Below are 23,084 nucleotides of genomic sequence, written 5' to 3'. Positions count from 1 at the left end.
TAATCTTAGCTTGCTGCTGGCAAAACATACGCCTTCATGGTGGCGTCCATGTTTTTTTTCCACTTTGTGGCTTGAAAATGATTTAATTCTGAGTTTAGGCTTTCCAATTCTGAGTTAAGTCGAATGTTGCATTATTATACACTTATTCATCTTCAGGAATGTTTCAGTAAAAGCTATTAATTACTCAGTAATTAATCAAACTAAAAAAGTGGAAATACCTTAAATGGAAATATAAGATTACAATGAAACCAAATATAAGAAATCCTAGATAAATTTAACTATATTCAAGATATTTTCACTTGCTAAGATGACAGTTTTTTGCAGTGTAAATATATGTAAGAAATAAAACACGGCCAGGAGCGCTGGGAAAGGAAAATGATCCATGATGTGGTGGTGTGATACGATTTACTCCTCATATACCTCAGCAATTTCCCAACGATTAGACTACTAATGAACAAACAATTTATTAATGAATGCTTTTTAACTGTCTATATTTACATTTAATGTTGTAAAACATCCTCGAAACAAGTTCCTGTTCTCGCTTATGTCACAGAAGCTAGAAACAGTCATTTCCTCGTCAGCGTCTCTTCTTTTCTCTCTCTCCTGAAGTTAATAAGACAAAAAAAATGCAGCTTTTCATTTTACTGCGAAACCACAAAGCATAAACTGCTCCTTCATGAAGACTTCCCCTTAGCGGTAAACTTCCTAACTGTTACAAAGCACTGACACTGGAGACTCCTTAAATACAGTAAATGGTAAATATACACACTTCCTAACAGAAAGCTTCACCATGTCAAAGATTTTCTTTGTTAAATAACAACATGTTTTTAAATCTGTTTATTATAAGTTATTAGATACAAGACCCTGTGAATGAGCTGTTACTATAGTAATGATAACATTTTAAAACATCTGACCAATCAGATCTGAGAATTCACCAACGCTGTGGGATAAGACGTAACAGGGAATTGAAAAATAAACTTGAAAATTCCTACTAATCATGCTACGCTGAACAAAACCAACGAAGAATACACTCTACTTAAAGTGACACGCACTTTTGGTTTTCAGTTCCTGCTTCCTGTGACAACATACTTTGTTTTACACTGGCATAAACGGCTGCATGGGTGTAGCCGATACAAGGCAAGTCTATGAGTCAAACTCTGAAAAGTCTTTCATACCCAAATGAATTTTTGGTCTTTCATCATCTACATCAATACACTCAATTTTAAATACACACAAAAACAAACAGTTTTGTTCTGCAGTGAAGGAGCAACATTTGGAGAGTGAGCAGACATCTGGGCGACTCGCCGTGGACTGATACACATCTAAACCCCATCTACTGATTATACTGCCATCGAGACAAATTAGAATCCGACTCAGAGGAAATCATATGATTGAGATTTATCTTTAATAGGGGCTTTTTAACCCCCTTTAGGCCATATTCTCTTCTTCTTGTGGAATACACTGCTCCATTTTTGACCACAGTAACAATTACTGATACTGTTTGTGTTTTACTTTATATAGTTCTACATGACATATACTGGATAAGTGTCCAGTTTACATGTAATTGTTTAATCATTTTTGAAGTAAAGGCCGCTATATAGGCATAGACTGTATGGCAAAAATGTTTATTACAGCATGGGTTAAAATTCTCATGCTATCAGTACATATCACAGTATAAAGGAATTCCCTTTAATTTCACCACAGTGACAAAATTAAATCCCGAATTCCACGTATCCATCCATCCATCCATCCAAAATATTCTTTTACTGATCCAGACAATAAACAGATAATCCTTTAAAAACTAGGCACTAAAAACTAGACTGACTGCTGAAACTGAATGAATGCTGCGTTATCATCACTGGTTATAAAAATAAATGGAGTGTTTTGTTTGTGATGGATGCAAACACCTCACCCAAAACAAGAAAAACAATTCTAACAATGCTCCCTAATCTATCCAAACCTGGTCCATTGAGCATCTTTGCCACATTATTTCTACAAATATACACTACATAGGCAAAAGTTTGTGGACACCTGACCATCACTCCCAAGTTCTTGTTGGACATCTCATTCCAGATTTATTCCCCTTTGCTGTTATAATATCCTCCACTCTTCTGGGAAGCTTTCCACTAGAGTTTGGAGCGTGGCTGTGGGGATTTGTGTTCATTCAGCTACAGGAGCATTAGTGAGGTCAGGTACAGATGTTGGTGAGGAGGTCTGGGGTTCAGTCGGTGTTCCAGTTCATCCCAAAGGTGTTCAGTGGGGTTGAGGTCAGGGTTCTGTGCAGGACACTCCAGTTCTTCCACTCCAACCTTCACACACCATGTCTTCATGGAGCTCGCTTTGTGCACAGGGGCATTGTCATGCTGGAACAGGTTTGAGCCTCTTAGTTCCAGTGAAGGGAAATTGTAATGCTACAGCATACAGAGATGTTCTATACAATTGTGTGCTTCCAACTTTATGGCACCAGTTTGGGGAAGAACCTCATATGGGTGTGATGATCAGGTGTCCACAAACTTTTGGCCAAATAGCCACTACAACCGTGGTGAGGAGAAGAGCATCTCAACAAGTCGAAACTTGAGGCAGAATTCCACATCGGGATCCGCTCCTGTCAGCCAAGAACAGGAATCTAAGGCTACAGTGCGCACAGGATCACCCAAACTGGACAGCTGAAGTTTGGAAAAAGACCAGGTGACGTTTTTTTTTCTTTCTAATTTTCAACTTTATCTGAATGATTTTTTGCACTGCGCTGCTGCGACATGATTGGATGATTGGCTAACTGCATGAAGCCATCTCATCATGACTACATTACCCAGTTTGATTACACAATTTTTACTTATCTCTTTAGGTGACGGTTTTCAGTCCAAACTGCTCGCTTATACACAAAACGTAGCCTATTGAGCGTTTGACAAAAGAGCTGTCTTTGAATATCTACTTTAAGAGGAAATAACATGACATAAAGTCCACCCAATCACTGTACTCAGCACCCAACCCTGCACTCACACTTGGTGTGACCTATTTCTATGAGTTCACATCTTAAAGCAAAGCCCAGACCACAGTTTTTCTGGTGGAGCAGAGAACACTTGCACATTGTGTAGACACTGAGTTCTATGATTCATACAGAAACACACTAACGGCCAGGAAGTGATTGTGTGATTGTGTGATTGTGAAAACGCAACCGATCTCTTCCACAAGCTTCCTTGTGTGGCTCGGCTTGGCTCAGAGATCTCCGTTTATCAAGATCTCTCGACCTCTGAGAGCCAGTGTTCTAGATCGACATGGCTGTTCCATATCACACACTGCAGAATATGACACAAATCAATTCAAGCTTATCTGAAGATTGTTTGCCCTTTTTTTTTTTTTGATGTACGACAGGGGGTTCATGGCTTCTCCTATTAGACCTTAACAAGCTGTTTTTATTTTTTGTGCTGCACTTTCATGATCCATTCATGGAACCATTCCAACCCACCACCAAAAGCAAATGCAAAATGTTCGCTTTCATTTCCACATGTGAAGATCTGTGATGATGAGCGGAGTCGTCATTCGCTGTCTTGCAAGCAGCAGAGTGAACAACATCGTGCACAACTTCCTCTTTCTGGCCTTGCCACAGTTTCCTCTCCATGTAACTACAGCAGACTCAAGTTGTCACAGCGTACGGAGTGTTTTTTTTTTTTTTTATGGCTCAATATACAGTAGCTTGGCTGCTACTTTACCTTCAATATCAGTTCCCAAATCAGTTCAATACCTGTTTTTTATTTTTCCAAAAATACGCCATTGTCTGACCACAACAATGGTACGTAAATAATGAACTATTAATACTAGATTTAACTGTTTATGGTACAGAACATTTATAGCATTTGGCAGACAGCTTTATCCAGAGCGACTTATAGAAGTCTTCTGTAGTCAATATCTTAAAAATGCTAATTAAAAATCCTAATGCTAATCATTTTATATAAATATACAAAAAAAGAAAAGATGTTTGTGGTGAAAACGCAATGTCTGCACAGACCAGAGCAAACACAAAACCCTAGCTTTTTATAATAACATTAAAAAAAAAAACAATAAAATAAAGTAAAGAACTGTATAACACTGATGAAAGTGAGCTAGCTGTTGTTATGGTAACTTTGGTGGCTATTTTTACTATTTTGTCACTTCTTACGAAGGATTGGATTCATACTTTTTCCCCTTACAGTATCTAATCCAGAATTTTCTGCTGGATCGGATACTTGATATCATATCAGTGCCATCTCTACTGATTACTTTGGACGGCAGAATGAAAGAAAAGCCACTGAAATAGAGACGGAGGGGATTTTCAGGTGCCGAGTGACATCGCTGTGTGGCCGTTGTCACACGCCATCAATTGGGAAACCGCAAAAGTTTGTGATTATCTTCAAGACAACTCATGCAGGTTTGGCTTGTTTTTAATTTCCCCAAGTGAAAAAGCAGATCTTTAGTCTCCATAGCATAATAAAGTCATTTAAGACATCAAAAAGTTTCCATCTTCCTGAGTCAGGCAGTGCAAGGTTGCAAAACCAAGCATAATGAAGCTGTAACCTCAGAGAGATAGCGAGACGGTGCATGTGCACCACTGTGTGCGCTTTATTTTTTATGTTGCTGCCTAGAATTACAAAACTGACACATGTCAGGACAAAATGACACAAGCAGATACTGCAATCACTTGCAAGAAGATCCAAATGGCATAAAATAACAGGACATTTAAACATAGAAATAAATAATAATATACATAGGATCTGCTTATATACACTCAGCAGTTGCTTAATTATCCAAATCTGCCAATTATGTGTCAGCACAATGCACAAAATCATGCAGAAACAGGTCAAGAGCTAACATCAGAACGAGGAAAAACACCCAGTTCTGCGAGCGGAAACCCCTTGTTGATGAGAGAGGTCAGAGTAGAATGGCGAGACTGGCTCAGGCTGACAGAAAGGCTACGGTAACCACACGAGTAACCACTCTTTACACCCATGCTGTGCAGAAAAGCATCTCAGCATGCCAAAACCATAAGGCAGATGGATGGACCAGGCAATGTTTTTTTTTTTTTTTTTTCCTAATCTTCCACTGCATTTGCATGATTTTATGAATTGCGCTGCTGTGATGTGATTGGATGATTAGATAACTGCATCATCACTACTTTGTTTTTTTTTCCAACCCGTGAATAAGAATAGGGAGGCTGGTTTGAGCTCACAGGATGGCTGTAGTAATCACTTTTTACAACCGTGCTGAGCAGAAAAGCATCTCAACACACAAAACCTTGAGGCAGACGGACTACTACAGCAGAAGACCGCATCAGGTTGCACTCTTGTCAGCCAAGAACAGGAAACTGAGGCTACACTGGGCACCAAAGCTGGACAGTTAGAAATCTGAGACGCTTTTCTGCTCACCACAGTTGTAAAGAGTCGTCATTTGAGTTACCGGAGCCTTCCTGTCCAAAGGTGGAGTAAAGCCTACTGAAGCAAACGTGTGCACAAATCATCTGTGTTCAACATTTAACGCAGTCTATCTGTTTACACAGCCTGAAAAAACAGTGTGTAAATGTCTAACAAGACATTTATTACAAATCATGAATCATCTTTGTGTTTATGATGTTTATGATGTTTATAAAAGCCTACTTTTACCTATAGTCTGGCGGAGCTCCTCGCACAGGCTAATGTGAGGAAACTGAAGCATCTGTTTCCACTTCTTGCTCTTGCCTTTTCGGTTTCCACCCCCTCCTGCAAAGGAGAAGAGCAAAGATCAAATTAGACACAGGAACTATATAGGCTGTAAAAGATTATTAGATTAGAAATAGAAATCGCATTTCAAAGAAATTACAGTGGGGGGGTTTGAATTCAGAGGTGAGGCTCATATGAATACACTTCAGCCTATGTGCACTTCCAGTTACTGTATTTTACTGTAAGTAGAAAGGATATAGTATAGCACGCTGGGATATCATTAGCAGCAGTGGAGAAGTTCGACCAGCCTCTGAATTAAAAAAAATAAATAAATACTAAAAAAAAAATGTAAACGTCCGCAGTGAGCACAGTCACGGTGTGATGGTGATCCCTGATATGAAAATCTGAAATCATTATAGGCCTGATGTTATGAAACGGTTATAACAGTGCTGATATTTATAGCACCATTACTTCCTGGTATGGCAAACTGTATTTTTTTTAGCAGTGTACTTAAAAAAAATTAAATTAAAGAACATTAAATTAAAATGAAATAAATAAAAAATTAAAATAACATTAAATAACTAAAAAGGAATACATTAATAAATTAATTTTTAAAAAATGATATCAAGGAGATTTAAAAGAAATCAAATGAAACCTAAATCCAATCCCCTTAACACGATTAAAAATATTTTTTATTTAATGATTTAACACACAGATTGTCGCTGCATTTAGTGCCATCATTTTTAAATAAATAAATAAATAAATTCAGTGTAAGCACAACCCCTAATGTGAATCTCATACTATGAATGTTTTCCAGTTATTTTCCGAGGCATGATTCTGGTGTTAATGACAACATCAAATATCGACACTGACTTTGTACACGTTTTCTGCCAGACTCAACCCCTTAGATCAAATCATAATTCTAGCTCTAATTCAGTTCTAGCTATAATTGAATTCACTAGCGTGTTAAGTGTAGCTAGCCGTTATTAGGACGCTGCAGAGGAACATCGCATCAGTCTGAGCGAGGCCGTCTAAGTGATTCAACTGTCTGCACTGAATGCTTATAAATAATTCACGTGTTTCCAGGAACACGAATGCAACAGGGCAGAGTGTATGTCACTAATGTTTAGAGAAGGAAAACTTGTCCTAGGAAAACACCCTGCAGCCATTTTCCTTAACGCCAGCTATACAAGGACGATTCATGTGAACTGGGTTTCAGGAGTTAAACATGTACGTGTGATATGGACGTGAAAACGCTGAGAACTGTTAGAACGGCAGCGTGTTCAGACTACGGCTGGGCGATGTGACAAAAACGTTATATCACGATTCTCAAAGGTGTTTCTATGATCCAAGATCATAGAAGTATCACGATCTATAGTGATTGAAAATACAGTCATTAAAAAAATAACAAAATAACAGAACTAGGGATGATAAATTGGTTTTTCATTTAATTTATCATCCCTAGTTCCCACCTGGGGGCAATTTAGAAACTGAACTTGGGAGAAAGCCCACATGGACACAGAGAGAACATGGGAAACGCCACACAGACAATAATCTGAGCTCAGGATCGAACCCTGGAGCCGTGAGGTAGTAATGTTGCCACATGTTGCTACTAGCAAAGCTACAAACAAGCTACCAATATGTGTATACAGTTCCTCGCAGCTGTACCAAGTATATATTAAATACTAGTGGTACTACAGCAGGACAGTGGGCAGCTGTGTTTAATAGTTAAAGTGCATATTTAATGTGACGTTATGTTACTATTTTTAACCCATTCTACATCAACCCACACCAAAGAACGCCCAAACAATGATGTTCCAAAATCTTTTCAATACCACGCAGCCCTGACTACAGAAACGTAATTGTTCTCCAGTTTAACCTCTGATGATCTCTACCAATGAGAGTGTATTGGACAAACTTGTTTCCCAAAGGCTTTGTAAAAGCCTAAGTTAAGATCAAAGTCTTCAATGTTATGTTCCCTCCAGCTTTTAACAATGATCTTTGTGTTGCGATACTTTTGGGAAACTCAACCCATGATTGATTTTACAACCGAAAGGTTGAGTTGAAAAAATAAAATCTTTGTATGAGCTAAACTGAGTGTGTTTACATCCTTTTTAAGCAAGACGAGAGAAATCTGACTGAGAACAACGCAGTTTTAATGTCCCTGTGTAACCTTATGGTTAGACAGGAAGTCGGAATGATGGAGTGTTGAAGGGCTTGACTGATCTACGCAACAGATAATAGCATTTAAGATACACTACACCGTCACACAATCTAAACAAACTTTACAGTAGCATAGTGACCTAGCTAAATATGGTTTAACGAGAGCGTTTTTCAGTTCTAGAGGATGTTATAGACATCAAAATGTTGTGTTTCTTTTGGAGTTATGCTATACATTTGAGGTTGGGCTAATAACTAAAGAGTTAGGGTTAGTTAAATATTACACGACTTGTTATTATGAGTATTAATATTATGAAATTTTTTACTCTTACTGATTGAGAACTTAAAGCCACAGGCCTAAAATGGTCTTGATATTTAGCAATTAAAAAAAAACATCATAACATTTCCTAATACTAACAGACAAGGACTAAATTCCTGTAGTTAATACATTAGTACTAGTTAATACAACGCTAGCTACTGAGCGGTTTTACTTTAGTACAAATCCGAAATTTAAAAATAATCTCATACCACAGATTTGCCAATCTTTTCATTTATTAGTTTTTATACCATTTTTCCATTTATTAATGAAAGACACTTCACTCATTTCAACCATTTATAACTACACTTATTGTTATGGAATGTCCATGAAACAAGTTATTTCGTATTATCGCTTACGTTAGAGTAGCTGTAAACATTCGCTGTCTCACCAGCTTCTCTTTATTTTTTTGTGACTGAAAAACAAGAAAAGTCCTGAAGACTCAACTGTGGTGGAAAACTTACTGGCTGATACAAAGCGCTGACACTAGAGACTTTTTCCATAGATGTTATATAAACATAGACCATTAGATTATTTGGCACGTCCACTGTACAAGTCCCCGTGAATGAGTTGTTACTATAGAAAGGACGACGTATTAGAATGAGCGTATTAATATAAACCTGTCATTTATGTTACAGCGGAACTACTGTTGGAGCCGACCCACTTGTACTAAATATTACTGAGTAATACGGAAGTGTGTATTGAGATGTAGCCACAGTTTAGCAGTGTAACTGTTCAACCATCGCTCCATGCCATTGTTGATAAAGTTACACAGGATTGACTCCACCCACCTACAATTCCCACTGGACATAAACCTTAAGCATTACAACGAATCGAAGCCCAGGATCCGTTTTGTGCAAGCTTATAGAGGTTGCTTCAGGGAAATAAATAAATAAATAAAAAAATAAAGAGATGTTCAATCTCCAGGCAGTTCCCTTTCCTCACTTTTAGAATGATTGGTCCAGGTGCAGGACACGGTGGCCTTGTCATTAGGAAAAACGCTTGTCAACAAGGCATGTGAGGGGAAAATGGGGTCATGGGCTTTGTCCCAAACCACACAGTAGTACTGTAGTAAATAGTATATCAAAATAGTTTAGCCAGTTTAGGCTACTTCCTGAATAGCAACGTCCAGTTTTAGGTGAGAATTGCACAAATAAGTCTAGGTTGTACACAGTTTTTAAGATTCGAGCCTATTATTTGGTGCGTGTGCTGTTTCATGTGCGATTTTTTTTAACGATTTACGATATAGCCATGGAGCTAGAATGCATTCAGTCAAAGGGTTTACTTTCCTGTTTTAGTCCAGTTGTTGTTAAACACTTGTTAATGACAGGTTAAAAAGAAAAGCCTTGTGACTAAAAACGGATATGGTGGGAACAGGGAAGTGCTACAGGAAAGTGTTACATATGTTACAAGAAAACGGGAGGAAGAGGATAATCCTGCAAACTGCACATAATCCTTTATTATTCAAATCGTTATTGCAATAGTGGTCTTCACAGAAGGATACAAAATGCAAATATCCCCTCTAACCAATCACAAAATGTTTTCATGATGTGCTGTGAGCATCTCAGATGTTCCTGATGAGTGTTTTGTGGGTGTCTGATGAATCACTGGATTCACATGATACGACAAACAAATATTTTTGGTCAAATTAATGATGGATCACTAATCATGGTTAAATCCAGGATTCCCAGTATCTCACAATGTAACCTTTTGTCTATGTCATACAGCCCTAATCTGCATTAGGAGATTACTAAGAAAATAAAAAATATCCACATGCAAAATGAAGTGTTAAGAAAATCAGCCGGAAGAACATGCCATGCCGTGCATTGCGATGTTTGCAATTCAAAAAATATGGTCAGCATCAGAGATACTCCAATGATACCAGCAACAAAACATGTGCTTGTGTCATTATGAAAAGTATGGACAGTAATGCAAATAACATGGGAATGTTTACACATGCTAAGAAATTGGATTAATATTGGACAGTGTCTTGTCAACGAGCACTCAGAAACCTGGTAGAGAAGGCCAGACGAACTCCTTCTGGTACTCATACAACACATGGTGTTGTATATATCTATGTGAAAATCATTTAAAAAATAATTTATCAGTGGTGAAAATATTTACAAACACACACCAAAAAAAAAAAAAAAAGTCGGTGGTGATGGGTTCAAATGTCGGACAAAATTTGGAGGGATTTTATACATTCATTATTTTATTTTATTTTATTGCTTTGCAAGAGGAAAAGACTAAATCCTGTGACGCAGTCAGACATCAAAAATCTCACCGTACAGGAAAAACAACCAGCACAGAAAAGTAATACCCTCAATAACATGATATAGCATGATTAAACATTACGATGAACACCAAGGTTAGAATGTTCATGTTTACAGTTCTGTTAACTCTGGATATTTGGTTAGTTTACAACACGGATAATTTTGAAGTTTTTTAACAGAAGGATGACTATCCCTCTTCCTCCTCAAATCAAGCCCTGGTTATAAGGAACGCAATATGGCATGCATTAGCAACAATGGTCCAGTGGCTAGACATCAAGAAGAAAAAGCAACAGAAAAGCGTTCGTCCTGTCGGTTGTCCGGAGATCACGAGTTCGAATCCTGAAGATGCTACAGTCATCTGGAGCCAAGAGAGCAAAAATGATCACCTGTGCCTTTTGGGTGGGAGGAGCATACCCCTGTCAATCAAAGCAACATTAGTCAATCGTAAGAGTCTGTGAGCTCATGTATGTGGAAGAGGGCGGACTGCTCTTTCCTCAGAGGGTGTTACATAGCCCTGTGATGCAGCATGAGCAACAGTTTGAAAAGATACTGTCGGCTGGCTTCACAAGTCTCAGAGAAAGCCCGTGTTAGCCTTTATCCTTGGTAACTGTCTTGTGATCGTGGATTAAAATTTGAAAGAACAAATTAGGGAGAGATTAGAGGAAAAATCCAATTTTTTTTTTTTTTTTTTAAATTGCACCACCGATGCCAGGGATCATCAGCTGGTGGATTGTGGACTGGTTTTCGGCTGGAGCAGGGGGATATGATGATAAAATATCAATATCATGATAAATTATGTCACATAGGCTTTTCTGAGATAACGCAGGTATCTTTAAAAAAAAAAAAAAAAAAAAAAAAGATAGCAGATGCAGCTGATCTGATGTTAGAATTCTGTACAGTACCTTTAAAGTTGTACATTTTTTTTTTATTCTTTTCAGTTCCTGATATCATACTTCTGTCACATCGCCTACCCACAATGCAAAAGTATCGAACTTTGCACAAAAGTGATGAGCTACTTTCAGCTAAATAATTTACATAAATGCACGTGATTGTGGCCAATCACATGTATTTATGTAAATTATTTAGCTGAAGGTATCTCATCAAGAAAGAGAAGCTTTCACAGTTCAGAGATTCACTCGTTTCCCGTCTCTGGTCTGAACAGTGGCGCAAAAACACAATTTGTTCAAAAGAAAAAAGCTGATCACAAAAAAAAGGGTTTCAAGACGACTATTTATTCTATGCTTCAAGTTCAAAATGCTAGTCATGGCGTTAGTCAAAAGTGATGATGTGAAACACCAGAGCAAAAAACAAAAGCACTTCAAATCGGAAAGTCTTATTTATAGCCACAAACTAATCATTAATAGTTAAAAATTAAAATGTTGGTCCTTTGTAAGCAAGGAATTTTTTTTATGTAGCTGGTTCATCACAAATTTTAGTTATGAAACCCTAACCGAAACCTAACCCCTGAACTATTCGGTTTAGGATGTTACTCATGTTCTTGCTCTAACTGGGGTTAAATAAGAGGATGTGATGCAAGCAGATGAAGGGGGAACACACACACACACACACACACACACACACTCAGGTGTTAATGTCTTTGTGAGGACCTTTTTGTGAGGACATAACTATTAATGCAGCTTGCTGCACTACAACCTAAATCTAACCCTCAGTAACCAAAAATGAAAATTTGGCTCTTTTAGGTTTTAAAGTAAAAGCTATTCTTAAAAAATAAAGAAATATATTAAATAAAAAAGCAGTTTTCCTCGTAGGGACCAGCAAAATGTCCTCAGAACTGTCAGATATTCCTAGCCCAGTAGTGGTCCCCACTAAGATACACACACACACACACACACACACTCTCTCTCACACTCACACACACACACTTTCTGAAGGCTAAAGCAGGAAGCGATAATGAACTTCTGCTTGTGCCTGTTATATCTAGCATTATTATGTTTTGCTAGCTAATATTACAGCCTCGACTTCTGTTAGCGGTTTCTGTTTAAAGGGACACAATTAGCTTAAATGATTAAATCAGCCACAACTATCACTAGTAAACAAACAAACAAACATCTGAAAGCGAAATGTCATGACTTATTTGAGGTCTGAGTAAAACCGTAAAGGTTAAAAAAATAAAAGAGTAGTAGTAACTGTTAGCATGCTAGTAACATAACCATACAGCAGCACAGACAGAAAACAACCGCCGTTATTTTGTAAATCCAAACGTTTAATTTGACATTTCACACAATGAGGGGAAAAAAAGGAAGAAGGAAAATGTAATGAGGACAGGTCTGACTCGTATATTTGTACCGCCAACCATAATATCTATTTAAAAACACGGTGTCTGTATTAACACACACACACACACACATACACTCAGGCTTTTCCGATAAAGCTATCATGGACGGAATTCTGTCTTCACGTCCATGATACCATGATAGCTTTCTCTAAACAGCCTAAATATCTGTGAGTGTGTGAGTGTTTGTGTTTTAACATGTATGTATTATGTGTTAGCTATATTACAAGATCATAAGAAAGGCTCAAAAAGGCCTTAGGTTGTGTCTAATGGACAATTTAGTAAGCTTTTACTGTGACAGCTCGCTGCAGTGTGACTGACAGCAGCCACGACCGACACCGCATACATACTACATACTAGCGCACTAACAACAACAACAAATAAAGAGTACGTATCCTAATGGGTTCGCATACTATTTAGTGCGCGAGTATGCGGAGCTCGGACGTAGCCAGGCTTTATCTTTCTTTCCTGGTGCATTTTTTTTCCAAGGTTAGTGCTGGTGTGCGTGTTGTTCTTTTTTCCGAAATGATCCCGAAATGCAATTCTGACACTTCTTGTTAATTATCGTAGAAGAATTTTTTTTAAAAAAGAAAGAAAAAAGGTTTGCAAGCCCTGTGTTTGCAGCTGTTTCCTCCTCCTCCTGTCGTGTGTTTGAGTGGTAAAAGTGTGGAAATGGCTGGAGAGCTCATCATACCTTCTCTCGCCTTCAGCAGGACGGTGTTGGCCACGATGTTCTCCAGCTCCATGCTGTCTTTTTATTCCTGGCTTGCAGCAGGGCACCGCAGGCCCAACCTCGTCGCCGGGTTGGCACTGAGCGTGTGTGTGTGTGTGTGTGTGTGTGTGTGTGAGAGTGTGTGTGTGTGTCCTCCCTGACTCCTCCCCATGGTGGAACAATCTAACCCTGAGTGACTCTCTGCTCTTTTCTTATCTTTCTTTTCTCTTCTTTTTTTCTTTTTTTTGGCTCTGTTTCTCTTCCTTTAAAAACAAATGAGTTTTTGTTTGTTTGTTTATTTACTTGTTTACGAGCTCGTCCTGCACGTCTTCTGAAATTTCTCAGTGTTTATTAGTCAAACAGATCTGGATTCATATTTCCTTCCAGTATTTCCAGGCTGAAGACGGTGGAGGCGCTGTGTCGGGATTTGATACACACTGCTGGTGGTGTTGTTGGAGCTGGTGGTGGTGGTGTTAGTGCTGGTGGTGGTGGTGCTGGTGGTGGTGGTGCTGGTGTTGGTGGTGTTGTTGGTGGTGTTGTTGTTGGTAGTGTTGGTGGTTCTGGTGTTGGTGCTGGTGTTGTTGTTGTTGGTGGTGGTTCTGGTGTTGGTGCTGGTGTTGTTGTTGTTGGTGGTGTTGGTGGTTCTGGTGTTGGTGCTGGTGTTGTTGTTGTTGGTGGTGGTTCTGGTGGTGGTTCTGGTGTTGGTGCTGGTGTTGTTGTTGGTGGTGTTGGTGGTTCTGGTGTTGGTGCTGGTGTTGTTGTTGTTGTTGGTGGTGGTGTTGTTGTTGGTGGTGGTGCTGGTGGTGGTGTTGGTGGTGTTGGTGTTGGTGGTGGTGTTGGTGGTTCTGGTATTGGTGCTGGTGTTGTTGTTGGTGGTGGTGTTGGTGGTGCTGGTGGTGGTGGTGGTGTTGATGGTGTTGGTGTTGGTGGTGCTGGTGGTGGTGGTGGTTCTGGTATTGGTGCTGGTGGTGGTGGTGGTTCTGGTATTGGTGCTGGTGTTGGTGCTGGTGGTGGTGGTGGTTCTGGTATTGGTGCTGGTGTTGGTGCTGGTGTTGGTGGGGATTAAGACCTGCACACACTGTTAGTGGTGTTGATTTTGGTTGACGTGAATAAAAACATAAACTATAGATGATATACAGGGTGGTTTGGAGGGTGGAGGGGATGGATTTTGGGGGAAGGGCATGAGTTCTTTTTTTTTTAAACAACAGCGCCATTGTGAGGTAGAGAGCTGATATTACACTGTGTGGTTTCATATAAATGCCCGTTTTCTTCATTTGATCAATGTGCAAGACAGTAAATATATTTTCACTTCAACAGCGATTTATCAACAAAAATATAATCACTACTACTCCTGCCTCTACTACTACCATTACTACTACCATTACTACTACTCCTAACTGCCTCTACTACTACCATTACTACTCCTCCTCCTCCTAACTGCCTCTACTACTACCATTACTACTCCTCCTCCTCCTAACTGCCTCTACTACTACCATTACTACTACTCCTCCTCCTCTTAACTGCCTGTACTACTACAATTACTACTCCTCCTCCTAACTGCCTCTACTACTACCATTACTACTCCTCCTCCTCCTAACTGCCTCTACTACTACCATTACTACTACTCCTCCTCCTAACTGCCTCTACTACTACCATTACTACTCCTCCTCCTCCTAACTGCCTCTACTACTACCATTACTACTACTCCTCCTCCTAACTGCCTCTACTACTACCATTACTACTACTCCTCCTCCTCCTAACTGCCTCTACTACTACCATTACTACTACTCCTCCTCCTAACTGCCTCTACTACTACCATTACTACTCCTCCTCCTCCTAACTGCCTCTACTACTACCATTACTACTACTCCTCCTCCTCCTAACTGCCTCTACTACTACCATTACTACTACTCCTCCTCCTAACTGCCTCTACTACTACCATTACTACTCCTCCTAACTGCCTCTACTACTACCATTACTACTACTCCTCCTCCTAACTGCCTCTACTACTACCATTACTACTACTCCTCCTCCTCCTAACTGCCTGTACTACTACCATTACTACTACTCCTCCTCCTAACTGCCTCTACTACTACCATTACTACTCCTCCTCCTCCTAACTGCCTCTACTACTACCATTACTACTACTCCTCCTCCTAACTGCCTCTACTACTACCATTACTACTACTCCTCCTCCTAACTGCCTCTACTACTACCATTACTACTCCTCCTAACTGCCTCTACTACTACCATTACTACTACTCCTCCTCCTAACTGCCTCTACTACTACCATTACTACTACCATTACTACTCCTCCTAACTGCCTCTACTACTACTATTACTACTACTCCTCCTCCTAACTGCCTCTACTACTACCATTACTCCTCCTCCTCCTCCTAACTGCCTCTACTACTACTACTACTACTACTACTACTACTACTACTCCTAACTGCCTCTACTACTACCACTACTACTACTACTCCTAACTGCCTCTTCTACTACCATTACTACTACTACTACTACTCATACCACTACTCCTACTAACTGCCTCCACTACTACCATTATTCCTGCTTCTTCTCCTCCTACTACTACTATTATTACCACTGCTACTACTACTACTACTAACTGCCTCTACTACTACTTCTACTACAACCATTACTACTACTACTATTAATCATACTGCTACTGCTACTACTACCATTATTCCTACTACTACTACTATCTCGACTATTACTACTACCGCTGCTACTCCTCCTACTCCTACTACTGTTATTACCACTGCTAGTTCTACTACTCCTTCTACTACTACTATGACTATTACTCATACTTCTACTACTACTCATACTAGTACTACTGCTGCAACTACCACTGCTACTCCTACTACTATCATTATGACTACTACTATTACTTCTACTTCTCAAACTACTCATACTTATACTACTACTACTGCTCCTACTACTACTACTACTACTGCTCATACTTATACTCCTACTGCTGCTACTACTACTACTACTACTTCTCATACTTATACTACTACTACTGCTGCTCATACTTATACTCCTACTGCTGCTACTACTACTACTACTACTACTACTTCTCATACTATTTCTGCTAGTACTGCTGCTCATACTTATACTCCTACTACTACAGATACTATTACTACTACTACTACTGCTCCTACTACTACTACTACTCATACTATTACTACTACTACTGCTGCTCATACTTATACTCCTACTACTGCTGCTACTACTACTACTACTACTCATACTATTACTACTACTACTGCTGCTCATACTTATACTCCTACTACTACTACTCATACTATTACTACTACTACTGCTGCTGCTCATACTTATACTCCTACTACTGCTACTACTACTACTACTACTCATACTATTACTACTACTACTGCTGCTCATACTTATACTCCTACTACTACTACTCATACTATTACTACTACTACTGCTGCTGCTCATACTTATACTCCTACTACTGCTACTACTACTACTACTACTCATATTATTAGTACTACTACTGCTGCTCATACTTATACTCCTACTACTACTACTACTACTCATACTATTACTACTACTACTGCTGCTCATACTTATACTCCTACTACTACAACTACTACTCATACTATTACTACTGCTACCCATACTTATACTACTACTACTACTACTCATACTATTACTACTACTACTACTGCTGCTCATACTTATACTCCTACTACTGCTACTACTACTACTCATACTATTACTACTACTACTGCTGCCCATACTTATACTACTACTACTACTACTACTCATACTATTACTACTACTACTACTGCTGCTCATACTTATACTCCTACTACTGCTACTACTACTACTCATACTATTACTACTACTACTGCTGCTCATACTTATACTCCTACTACTACAACTACTACTCATACTATTACTACTACTACTGCTACCCATACTTATACTACTACTACTACTACTACTCATACTATTACTACTACTACTGCTACCCATACTTATACTCCTACTACTGCTACTACTACTACTCATATTATTAGTACTACTACTGCTGCTCATACTTATACTCCTACTACTGCTGCTCATACTTATACTCCTACTACTGCTACTACTACTACTACTACTCATACTATTACTACTACTACTGCTGCCCATACTTATACTACTACTACTACAACTACTACTCATACTATTACTACTACTACTGCTGCTCATACTTATACTCCTACTACTACTACTACTACTCATACTATTACTACTACTACTGCTGCTCATACTTATACTCCTACTACTACAACTACTACTCATACTATTACTACTACTACTGCTACCCATACTTATACTACTACTACTACTACTCATACTATTACTACTACTACTACTGCTGCTCATACTTATACTCCTACTACTACAACTACTACTCATACTATTACTACTACTACTGCTACCCATACTTATACTACTACTACTACTACTACTCATACTATTACTACTACTACTACTGCTGCTCATACTTATACTCCTACTACTGCTGCCCATACTTATACTCCTACTACTGCTACTACTCATACAATAAATAACACTAACCTTTGGAGTTTCATCATCATTATTATTATTATTATTATTATTATTATTATTATTATTATTATTATTATTATTATACTGCAGTAGTATCTCTTTTCCTCCGGTCCTAGGGGGCGCTCGAACAAACTGCACGTCTCTTAAAATGCAAGAAGAAGAAGAAGAACATGCCCTTCTCTCAAATCACTTCATGTAGCACTGCGTAGGGAGCAGGCGCCATTTTGTTTTATAGCCTATGTAGGGCACTCGTGTAGGGAGCAGGCTGGTATTTGGTATTCGAGTTGATTAAAAGGCATTTCCGGTTTTTTCAGGAACACGCTCTAAGAGCTACACGTGTGTTAGTGTTCGTTCTTGATTGTGGAGAAAATCCTGCAGTGATGGGTAAAAGAGCAAGCAAACGGAACACGTTTAATTACAATGTAGACAGAAAGAAATTAAAAAAGAAGATGATAAAGAAGTACAGGCCAAGGATTGAATGGTAAGACCAGGGTTATGTCTCTGTGTGTGTGTGTGTGTGTGTGTGTGTGTGTGTGTGTGTGTGTGTGTGTGTGTGTGTGAGCTGCTGGCTAAGCTAACTAGCTAACTTAGTGGTTGTCTTGGTAACTTGCTAGATATATAAAAAACAACAATTAGTAATGTTTGTAATGTTTATTAGAAATGTAAATGTTTGTTCGGATTGAAATTTTGAAAGCTACACCACTCTGTATTTGAGCTACAAAGGGCTGGACGATATGATGGTATTAATATCGATATCGTGATAAATTATGGCACGATATTATTCTCTGAAATATCGCAAATATCATGATATCTTTTTTTAAAATATTTTTTATATTTATCTTGGTTATTACAAACAGATCAGGCACAATTGAGTTGATGTTAGTTTTGTATTGAAGCTTTAAAATTTTGCAGAAACGTTTATTTTTTTCTACTTTCTAATATTTAATTATGTTACACATTAAATAAAAGTAATATTAAAAACACACTGGGTTTTTTCCAAATAATTTTTTTTTTAATTTTTAAAATTTTTTGCTAGAAGTTTTTTTTTTAGCAAATCCGTGCAGCATGATGCATATCGTTTATTGTAGAAATGTTTTCAAGTCTCGTAATGTACATAGACGTAAACAGTCTAATATTTTTAAATAATTTTTTCCTCAACAACTGATTTAACTCATGAACTTAAAGTGCACCTGAAATAAAAACTGGTGCTTCATCTGACCAATAGTATATTTTAAAAAAAATTATAAAAGAATAGTTTTAGAGATGTTCTTGTTTTGGTTTTATAGCTCATTACTTCTGGAAAAAAAAATGAAAAAGTTCTCGATGATGATTCATCCTGTACTACTCATGTGTTCATCCAATTAAATGCTCTCAAGAACGTTTATGTCCCGCCCCTGGGGGCGTGTCTTGCTCTGCAGTAGCACCTTGTTAGTAGTAAACATGGTTCTTCAGCATGTCTTCCCCTTTTCTAACCATCGCTTAGATTCCGTACGTCGATGTTTTTCCTTCTGAAACAGGAAGTCACAGTGACGTTGATTTGAACAGCCAATAGCGTTCGCTTTACGCCCAATCTAAACAATCCTGACAGTAGATGAGTGAGCTGGCGAAATGTAAAGAAGAGCTTTTTACATACACAAACATTTGCACTATGGACAAACAAAAACTCTTGCACTCTTTTGCACATTGCGTTTTTTAAAAGCTGCTAAGATTCCTCCAAGCTGCGAAACATATTTTTACATATAAACATCTGTGCAAATATTTTGTCTAATAGATTCTGTTCTATTTTATTTTTCTATTTTGCTTTTATTATGTTATATAAAACATTTCACTACATTAATACATCACATGTATGTAACGTTTGTGAGGAATAAAGAACCTTGAACCTTGAACCTGCTGCCTCTTACTGCTGGATGATCCTCGTCAGTGTATAAAGACAGCGTTGTCTTTCTCTCGCAGTCTGAGGAAGCGACACGTTCCAGCATTAAACAGCCCCAAGTTGGTAAAATGGCGTAACTGCATCCTCATACAAATCCTTCCTTCTTCAAAATGAATAAACGCCCACCAGTGTTATCTCTGGTTGGGGAAAAAGGAATAGTGTGCAGAAATAAACGCACCCCGATGAACCATGTTTTCTGCGGGACATAAATGTTTCTAGAGAGCTTTTCATTGGATTAAATGGATCATTAAGATTTTATAGATGTGAATCAGCAAAAATGTAAACCATTAAACCACTTCCCGGACGTGAGGAACTACAAAATCGAAATAAGAGCAATTTTTTCCAGATGCAGTATCGTATCAAGGTCTATAACGCTAAAGGACGAGTAGAAAAAAAGCTCAGAAATGCAGATTATAATTTTATATATATATATTAAAATAAATTATATATATTTGGTGAATGTAATTGTTTTTGTTTCTGTAAGTGAGCAGATCCGGAAAGCTTGGGATATCAACAAAACAACCAAGCAGAACATGCAGGACATGGGCCTGGCGTTTGGAACCAAAGGTGTACTTCCTATCAAGAGCAAGGCGAGAACGCGTTTACATATTACTCTAGAGCCGAGATTTATTTATTTTTTTTATTCGTCATGAAGTTGTTTCATCGTTTAACATTATCCTACTGCTAATCTCTGTGTTTCTTTAATTACAGACCAACGACGAACCTGTGGATCAAGTCATAAAACCCTACGTGATCAGAGGTGCGATGTTTAAACTTCAGTCTTTAAATTAATCGAGTTAGTAAATAGTTTACTCGTGACTGTAACACACTATGATCATTGGATGGTGAATGTTCTTCCCCCAAAATAATAATGAATCGCTCATTCAGAAAAGGGTTATTTCAGTATCATTTTATTTATGTATTTATTTATAAATATATTTTTATGATAATAGATGAAGCTTTTATAATAATAGATGAATAAATAGATGAAGTTTAAAAGCAGTTTGCCTTCTCTTAGAGGACAGAATAAAACTATACGTTGTTTAATTATTGTCTCGTATTTCTGGTGATTAGTTAGTGTGACTAGTCTAGCGATCATCATGCTGCATGATGCCATTCTGGTAGGGTTTGTTGTTAGTTAATCAACGATTATACAGATAAAACGAGTCTTATTAACAGACATCTTGTCCTATCTGGCGTACGGCTTGAGTGAGTATTCTTTCGCAATCAGGACGTGACGTTATTGGAAAATATCGGCGTGTTATTCCTCTTATACCACAGCAGTTTGATAGCGGTTACAGTTTTCTATTCATTAAAGGACACGTCATACTTCTTTATCAGTTTGTTTTTACGTTTAGCGTTTCCTGGAATGTCCAGGAAACACGTTATCACTCACGTTGTATCAGATATACGTATATCAGAGTTTCCCTCAGCATGGAGTTACAGCTTCACGTCTGAATATTACACTGGAGACTCCTTCCAAAAATGCTAAACATCTCCACTATGGAAAACGTCACCTTATCAGCGATTACGCACATTTTTCACCGTACAGCCCCCGGGTAAGATGTTACTATAGAAACGATAACACGTTATATCGAGCGGAGGTATTGTCCAAACCGTGCTGTTGTAGAAAATTAATCAAAATCATCTGACCAATTAGAATCGAGTATTCAACAGCGTAAAAACCTTTGGGAAAGCACAAAGAAGTGGAACGACTACTTCCTGTGTTGTTTGAACGTTGGATAAAACGACGCAAGTGTGTGCTAAGACTCTCGTATATCCTGAGATGTCGAACTCTTTTGACTTCCTGTTATATAGTAGTGTACTTTTAAAGAATATTAATTGCCAAATAAATAAAAATAAATTTTAAATAAATCTAGTGAGTTGCTATGTGATTTTTTAATTAATTTATTTATTTATTTATTTTCCTCAGTCATATCGCTGATATGGTGAAAATTACGCGTACACGATCTTTACGTTATAAAGAGATGTTGTATTCCTGTGAGCTACTTCCTGTGGTCTTGATAAGAGTATAAGAAGAGTGTAAAAAAAAAAAAAAAAAATCTGAGAAATTAAGGAGATAATTAGAAAGGAAAGCCTTCTCACTGGAAAGCAGGTAAAATGTCCGCTAACAGAGGCTGGCTTTAGAGCTCGCGTGTGATGCGTGTTACTGCCAGCTTCTTTCTCTAAAATCTCTTTTACTTTGCTCTTTCCAGAAATGGAAGAAGAGGCCAATGTGCCGAGAAAGGACAACACGACGTGCTCTACTGATATAATCGAATTTGTTCAGCATATGATTAGGGAATACGGCGAAGACTACAAGGTAAGAGACGGCCGTGCGTTAAGCCGCTCAGCTGCGTAAACTGGTGAAGCGTTGTCATTGTGTGATCTCGTTACAGGCCATGGCGCGAGACGAGAAGAACTACTATCAAGACACACCCAAACAAATCAAGAGGAAAGTGGACTTGTACAAGCGGTGTCACCCCGAGGAGCACGCCGCGTTCGTCGCCTCTTTGCAAGCGCAGACGTCGTCCTGAATCAAACTCTTACATCAGGATAGAAATCATAAATGGACTTTACATCAGAACGTGTAGTACTCATGGAGTTGTATATATAATGTATTTTATCTGATTGTTTTATGAGTGATTCTGTTCTACTCTAAAGTATAACTTTTTGTTGTATGTTGTCATAAGTTTATATAAGTCTGTATTAAAAAAAATTAAACTTTTAATGAAATCTGCTTAGGTTTTTTTTTTTTGTTTTTTGGACAGGTTTGCCATAACATTCCCAAATTTTGCACACGAGCTCCAAGTTTTAAATTATCACTGAAAAATACAACAAGAGTCTTCTTTTTTTTTCCCCCTCCAATAAAAAGAGCAGATGAGATTTTTCCTTCAAATTTTCCTTCATGTTTTGGTGAGCCTCAGGTTCAGTTCATGTTCTTGGCTGACAGGAGCGGGACCCCGATGTGGTATTCTGTTGTTCTTCCTCTTGTTGTGTGCTCTGAGATGCTTTTCTGCTCACCGTGGTTGTAAAGAGTGGTGTCAGCTTCCTGTCAGCTCGAACCAGTCCTTCGAACCAGTTCTCCTCTGACCTCTCATCAGTGAGGTGTTTCAGTGA

General features: G+C 38.3%; 2 protein-coding genes across 2 annotated transcripts in view; one reads left to right on the top strand and one right to left on the bottom strand.

Moving 5' to 3' along the window:
* The window catches only part of grk6 (G protein-coupled receptor kinase 6), a 36,129-nt gene extending 22,562 nt beyond the window's left edge, over nt 1-13,567 (bottom strand). Inside the window, exons 1-2 of the mRNA XM_034311242.2 lie at nt 13,406-13,567; nt 5,634-5,729 (exon numbers count right to left, since the gene is read on the bottom strand). Of these exons, the coding sequence (XP_034167133.1) occupies nt 5,634-5,729; nt 13,406-13,457 (148 nt within the window). The 5' untranslated portion in view covers nt 13,458-13,567. The remainder of the gene's footprint in view (nt 1-5,633; nt 5,730-13,405) is intronic.
* Nucleotides 13,568-18,314: 4,747 nt separating this feature from the next.
* nop16 (NOP16 nucleolar protein homolog (yeast)) lies at nt 18,315-22,704 on the top strand. The gene is made up of 5 exons (XM_026938755.3): nt 18,315-18,509; nt 20,449-20,554; nt 20,676-20,724; nt 22,181-22,287; nt 22,364-22,704. The coding sequence occupies exons 1-5, from the start codon at nt 18,409-18,411 to the stop codon at nt 22,499-22,501; spliced, it is 501 nt and encodes a 166-aa protein (XP_026794556.3). The 5' UTR covers nt 18,315-18,408; the 3' UTR covers nt 22,502-22,704.
* Nucleotides 22,705-23,084: the final 380 nt, after the last annotated feature.

Source organism: Pangasianodon hypophthalmus, chromosome 15, assembly GCF_027358585.1.
Source record: "Pangasianodon hypophthalmus isolate fPanHyp1 chromosome 15, fPanHyp1.pri, whole genome shotgun sequence".
Taxonomy (NCBI): domain Eukaryota; kingdom Metazoa; phylum Chordata; class Actinopteri; order Siluriformes; family Pangasiidae; genus Pangasianodon; species Pangasianodon hypophthalmus.
The sequence above is the reverse complement of the archived record's forward strand: the minus strand, read 5'-3'. Positions and strand labels throughout refer to the sequence as shown.